General features: G+C 33.7%; 1 protein-coding gene across 1 annotated transcript; it reads left to right on the top strand.

Moving 5' to 3' along the window:
- The first annotated feature begins 773 nt into the window (after window positions 1-773).
- Window positions 774-2,709, top strand: HOXD11 (homeobox D11). The gene is made up of 2 exons (XM_075285272.1): window positions 774-1,392; window positions 2,474-2,709. Exons 1-2 carry the CDS (start codon window positions 774-776, stop codon window positions 2,707-2,709), a joined length of 855 nt encoding a protein of 284 aa, XP_075141373.1.
- The last annotated feature ends 3,485 nt before the right edge of the window (window positions 2,710-6,194 follow it).

The following is a 6,194-nucleotide window of genomic DNA, read 5'->3' as shown; positions in this document are numbered from 1 at the left end:
AATATACATGTATATAGTTCTATAATATTAAATGTACATAGTTCTCTATGTTGTTGAATATACATACCTTTAGTTCTTTAGGATAAATATACATATATATATATATATAGTTCTTCAGGTTCTTAAATATACATGTATCTAGTTCTATTATGTGACACATACATGTCTCTAGTTCTTTTTTTTTGTGAAATCTACCTATACCTAGTTCTGTATGTTGTTTAATATCCATGTATCTAGTTCCTTATATTAAGTATACATCTATCTATTTGCCCGAAAATGGTAATATACTGTTTATAATATTTGTCTTTCGTTGGTATAAAATGAGAATATTGTGTAAAATATCCTCCATAATCTAGAGTATGGATATCTAAAGTATCATGCACCGAGTCTTCTCTAGATAGGAGACATTTTTGGCTGAATAGCAGTAAGTTTCTCCCCCTAGACCCCTTTAAATAGTCTTAGGGCACAATGTGCTCCCTGTATAAGGCTGTATAGACATAGAGGACTATTGGTGTATGAGCAGAGGGTTGCACCTTTGTGTAGTGTGGAGGATGTTGCATTCTGCAGGCTTCTTATAGATATCAGGACATTGTACATGGGGGATCACGTGACGCAATTACCACTAGAATCAATCAAGATGAATTGCACGTCAGCAGCACGTTCAGGCTTTTTTCTTTAGTTGATGCTGTCCAAGCCCCTCTTGAGCAATACATGGATCTTGTTCAATGCAGTGAAATCTCCTTGTTGCTTTCAATCGCAAAAGGGGAGAAGAGATGACTGAGTTTGAGAATTGCAACAACAGTGCAACACCCAACATGTATCTGCCTGGCTGTGCCGCTGCCGCTGCTGCTGCTTACTATGTGTCTCCATCGGATTTCTCCAGCAAGTCCTCGTTCCTGTCCCAGTCCTCCTCCTGCCCTATGACTTTCTCCTATTCCTCCAATTTAACTCATCATGTGCAACCTGTGAGGGAAGTGGCATTCAGGGAGTATGGCAGCAAGTGGCAGTACAGGGGCAGCTACCCTTCATACTACCCCAGTGAGGATGTCATGCACAGGGACCTCATCCAGCCTGCCAACAGGAGATCGGACATGCTATTCAAATCGGACTCGGTGTGCAACCACCATGGCCCCTCCAGTGCCACCTCCAACTTCTACAGCTCAGTGGGGAGGAATGGCATCTTACCACAGGGGTTTGACCAGTTCTATGATACCAGCCAAGCCTCAGCCTACCAGCTGGACATGGAAGAACAGCCTGCAAAGTCTGAGCTCAAACCCTCCAACCCAAATAGCAAAGTGACCTCTGCACAGGACAAGAAAGTGACAAGTCAGAATAGCCCCGATGCCCCTTCTCCTGGGGGGGAGGCTGCAGCAGACAAGAGCAACACTTCAGGTAGGCATCAACTGGGGGCAAGAGCACAAGGCCAGCACTTTGTCAGCCTCCTTTTTATGTGCTATTTTATAAGCATTCAAGGGTTTTATATATCCTATAAGGTTCCCTTTACCGCTGTAAAGAGTGTGTTTACGACAGGGAACTAATTTAAGATGAGGATGGTCTATTGTTCAGCATTTTCTATTATGTTATCATGTTTTGTTTTGTTGATCACCCTCCCACCACCATTACTTGTCAGTGCCATAAAATACATTACTGGGGACTACTGTAGTCTGCAATAGCTCTGATAATATCTATAGGTCCTGAGTGTTTATGTTTATAGGCTTGGACATGTGTCTATATGGCAATAGTTAGACTACATTATATATATATATATATATATATATATATATATATATATATATATATATGTAAATAGACTATATAATATATATATATATATATGTATGTGTGTGTGTATATAGTTATGCTGTATATAATATATGTGTGTATGTGTATAGTTAGACTATATATAATATATCATATATATTACTATATATGTGTATATAGTTAGACTATATATAATATATATTATATAATATATATATTACTATATGTCTATATGTATATTACTATGTGTCTGTCTGTGTGTGTTTATGTTTATATGCTGGGGCTTGTGTATATGTACAGTATATAGTTAGAATATATATGTGTGTGTGTATATATGTCGTGTATGTATGTATGTATACATATATGCATGCATGTGTATATAAATATATATTTATAAACAATATTTCATGTATATATATCTCAATCCATAGACATATATATATATATTTATTAAATATATATATATATATATATATATATATATATATTTATTTATTTATTTATTTATTTATATGGAGAGATAGATAGGTAGAAAGATAGACAGACAGATAGATAGATAGATAATAGATAAATAGATAGATAATAGATAAATAGATAATAGATAGATAGATAAATAGATAATAGATAGATAGATAGATAGATAGATAGATAGATAGATAGATAGATAGATAGATAGATAGACATATTAGTTATATTTTCCACTTTTATTCAGCAGCTTCCCAGCGACTTAGGAAAAAGAGATGTCCCTACAGCAAGTACCAGATCCGGGAACTAGAGCGGGAATTTTTCTTCAATGTCTACATCAATAAGGAGAAGAGGTTACAGCTGTCCAGGATGCTGAATCTTACTGACCGCCAAGTCAAGATCTGGTTCCAGAACCGAAGGATGAAAGAAAAGAAACTCAATAGGGATCGACTGCAATATTTCACTGGGAACCCACTTTTTTGAGAGGAGACTGCACACTTTATACTAATATACAAGATACTTGGGGGATCCTTCTTATCATTGTACTTGGACCATGATATCTTGAGAGGATTTCCAAACCTCTGGAGGATGCCTTCTTGGTAAGGAAAGGGTCTACAAAACGTCACTTACACAATGCAGCCAATGGTGTGTTTTTTTTCTTCTTTTCTCCCCTTCCCTGAATCTATAACACTGACTATACAGTATATAGACTGACTGCAAACAAGTAGGGGTCTGAGCTCCAGTGACACTTTAACGAATGCAGCTTTATCACTCATACATATATATCTTCCCATATATATGTATGTCTTACATGTGCACGACAATGATGTTCTCTTGTGAAAATTGTTTTATGGTAAATCGGTGTTACCTTGCATGAGTTCCAATGTCTCAGAGGTCTTTAACTCTATCTATATGTCAGTCATTTATTGCATTATATATAACCCCATCTGTACATATTTATTAAATTTTCAATGTTATTTTTTAACCAACCTGAATACGTTTTCTATGACTTATAGCCTCCTTTATTTTTAGAGAATTTTTATTTTACAAATCTGAGCCAATTCCTCATCGATTCTGCTCAAGCTGAGACAGAATTGGGACATTTGGTGTTTTTTTTTTTTTTTAGGATCAAAAGTCAAAGCTCTGGGCAATTTGTTTATTTTGAAATGGGAAGAATTTGGTTGGGGCTTATTCCATTAGGGTTTATATGGCGTGACCTACAGGGCTGTTTACAAAACCTTGAACTGTCTAGACAACACAATAAAAGTAAGGGGATCCAAGCCCTAGAATTGGCTTATATTAGACACCTTCTGGTGGGCTAAAAGCGATTTCCGCAAAGGGCAATAAAGGAAGAAGTGAGGAAGGGGCTGTTTTCTTCAATGGCACTCAGTGGGCGTTATGGTCCTGGCACAGAGCTCAGGCAGACAAGGACTGAGGAACAGACCCACAAAAAAAACCTCTGAGAACAAAGACACAGAGAAAAATAGATTGTTAAGGGAAAAAAATTCCTTCAATTTGGGGGAAAAAAAGAAACCAAAGCAGTTGCCTTTGAACTTCCAAAATGTCAAGGTCATCACCTTTCACCCTACCAAATAATGAAATACCCTAAAGCTCTCTTATTATTTTTCCAAGCTGCCACCCAGTAGTGAGCATTGAAATATCTAGATATTTTATTATAGGAGTAAATTACTTAAACAACATTCTCCCTTCCCTTTCTTCCTTCCTTCCATCCTTTCTTTCATTCATTCTTTTCCATTCTTTCTTTTTCCTTTCTTCACAACCATTCCTTAAGATACAATGTTCCTGAACTAAAATTAGATTTATTATTAAATTCCAACAAATATTTAGATTATTCCATGTCCTATTCCATGTCCTACTGATCATGAAATAAAAAATGAATAAAAAAATATCTAAATAATAAAAAATAATAAAAATAATATTAATATACATAATGTTTATTTATTGACAAAAATTAAATATACATCAAGGGATTATCGATGGGTAGACTAATGAAACAATCATTATATTTAATGATAAGCCTACTAGATGATGAATAGAACATCTTTATCGTATATTTATATATAGGATATGGAAGAAAATAACAATTGTGTCTATTAGTCTTTATTTACAATTCTATAAGACTATTTTTCTTATAGTTAATGCCCCAGAAATCAAAATGCCGCATTGTGTGCTATATCTGAAATGTCCACAAGAGGGCGACTGCTGCACTGTAAATGGCTAAAGTGTTGCAGCATTGTCTATAAATTAGAACCCAAGTCACATAAGGATTCTAGATTCTTCTCCAGAGCAACAGTTCTGTTGAAATATGGTTTAAGTAATAAGGATTTCGATACCTAGTTCAGGGATACAGGGTGAAACATGAAATAATAGCCCATAGATGGGACAGGAGAATATTATATTACAAATATACCTACAGACATAGGGAATAGGCTAGAATCATTCATTATATGATAAGAACAGATACATAGAACAAATATCCCTATAGTTTGTGTGTAAATGTATAGATAGGATGCCATGATCGTTGCTATATTAATACAGATAAAGGGTATAAGCTCATGACTGACTGCAGGATAGATAGTATATAGATAGTATATAGATAGTAAGATAGTAGAAGATGTCCTGGAAGCATTATGTGCTGGAGGATAAGACTTTTGTACTAAGGTATTTATGGCTAGATATAAGCCGCAGGCTGAGGAAACTCTGTTTATTATGTTTTCTCTGAAGAAATACCAGCAGAATTCCTAAGTCACCTCTTACTGATGTGCAATTTCGATGGATCTGCTCAGTGAAGAATATTCTGCGTAGAGACAAACGAGAGATGGAACAGAAAATTCATTTGTTCATATTTTATTAAGTAGATATTACTGTGAGTGTGTGTGTGTGTGTGTGTGTATATATATATATATATATATATATATATATATATATATATATATATATATATATATATATATATGTATGGCATTATAGTCGTCTGTGAAATAAAAAAAAATACTATATATATATATATATATATATATATATATATATATATATACTCACACACATATATAGCCGAATGGATAGATAGAAGGAGAAGATGTATCGTGGCGATAGATGAATAGATAAATGATTGATAGATAGATAGATAGATAGATAGGATATAGATAGATAGATAGATAGATAGATAGATAGATATAGATAGATAGATAGATTCACCACTACTTATACTATTTTTATAGGTAAAACCACATGCGCCCGTATAGGAGAAAATATATATAAATAGGGCATAAAAGATAAGTGATATTCACTAAGGTATATATGTTATATTACATGGACTGAGATAGAAGTATCTCACTAGCAGAGAAAAATTTGATCCTTCACGTTACGCCAAAAAGTCCTACAAAGAAAAAGGAGACATTATTAATATTTTTCTCAGTATATATTTATCCATTGGTTCTATATTTGTCATATATGTATATGATTGATCGATAGATAAATGGATTGATAGACTAATATATCTATATTTCGTCTACCTAATATTTATACATATTGCTTCAGTCGCTGTATATGTCTGCATCTAATTTTTGGCCATTATTTTTATCCATTATTTCGTATCTATCGTCTATATAGATGTCAATCTATCTATCTATCTATCTATCTATCTATTTATCTATCTATCTCTCTATTATCTATCTATCTATCTATTATCTATCTATCTATCTCTCTATCATTTATCTATCTATCTATTTATCTATCTCTCTATTATCTATCTATCTATCTATCTTTTTATCTATCATCTATTTATCTATCTATCTATCTATCTATCTATCTATCTATCTATCTATCTATCTATGTATCTAGCCTATCTATATATCCATGTATCTGTATACAGTCTGGTCTGTGTATCTATCTATATAGAATATGTTATCATTCTCCCTACCTAGTTATCTATCTAATGTATCTAC

The sequence above is a fragment of the Leptodactylus fuscus genome, chromosome 8, assembly GCF_031893055.1.
Source record: "Leptodactylus fuscus isolate aLepFus1 chromosome 8, aLepFus1.hap2, whole genome shotgun sequence".
Lineage (NCBI taxonomy): Eukaryota > Metazoa > Chordata > Amphibia > Anura > Leptodactylidae > Leptodactylus > Leptodactylus fuscus.
Note: the sequence above shows the minus strand (reverse complement) of the source record. Positions and strands in the feature narration are given on the sequence as shown.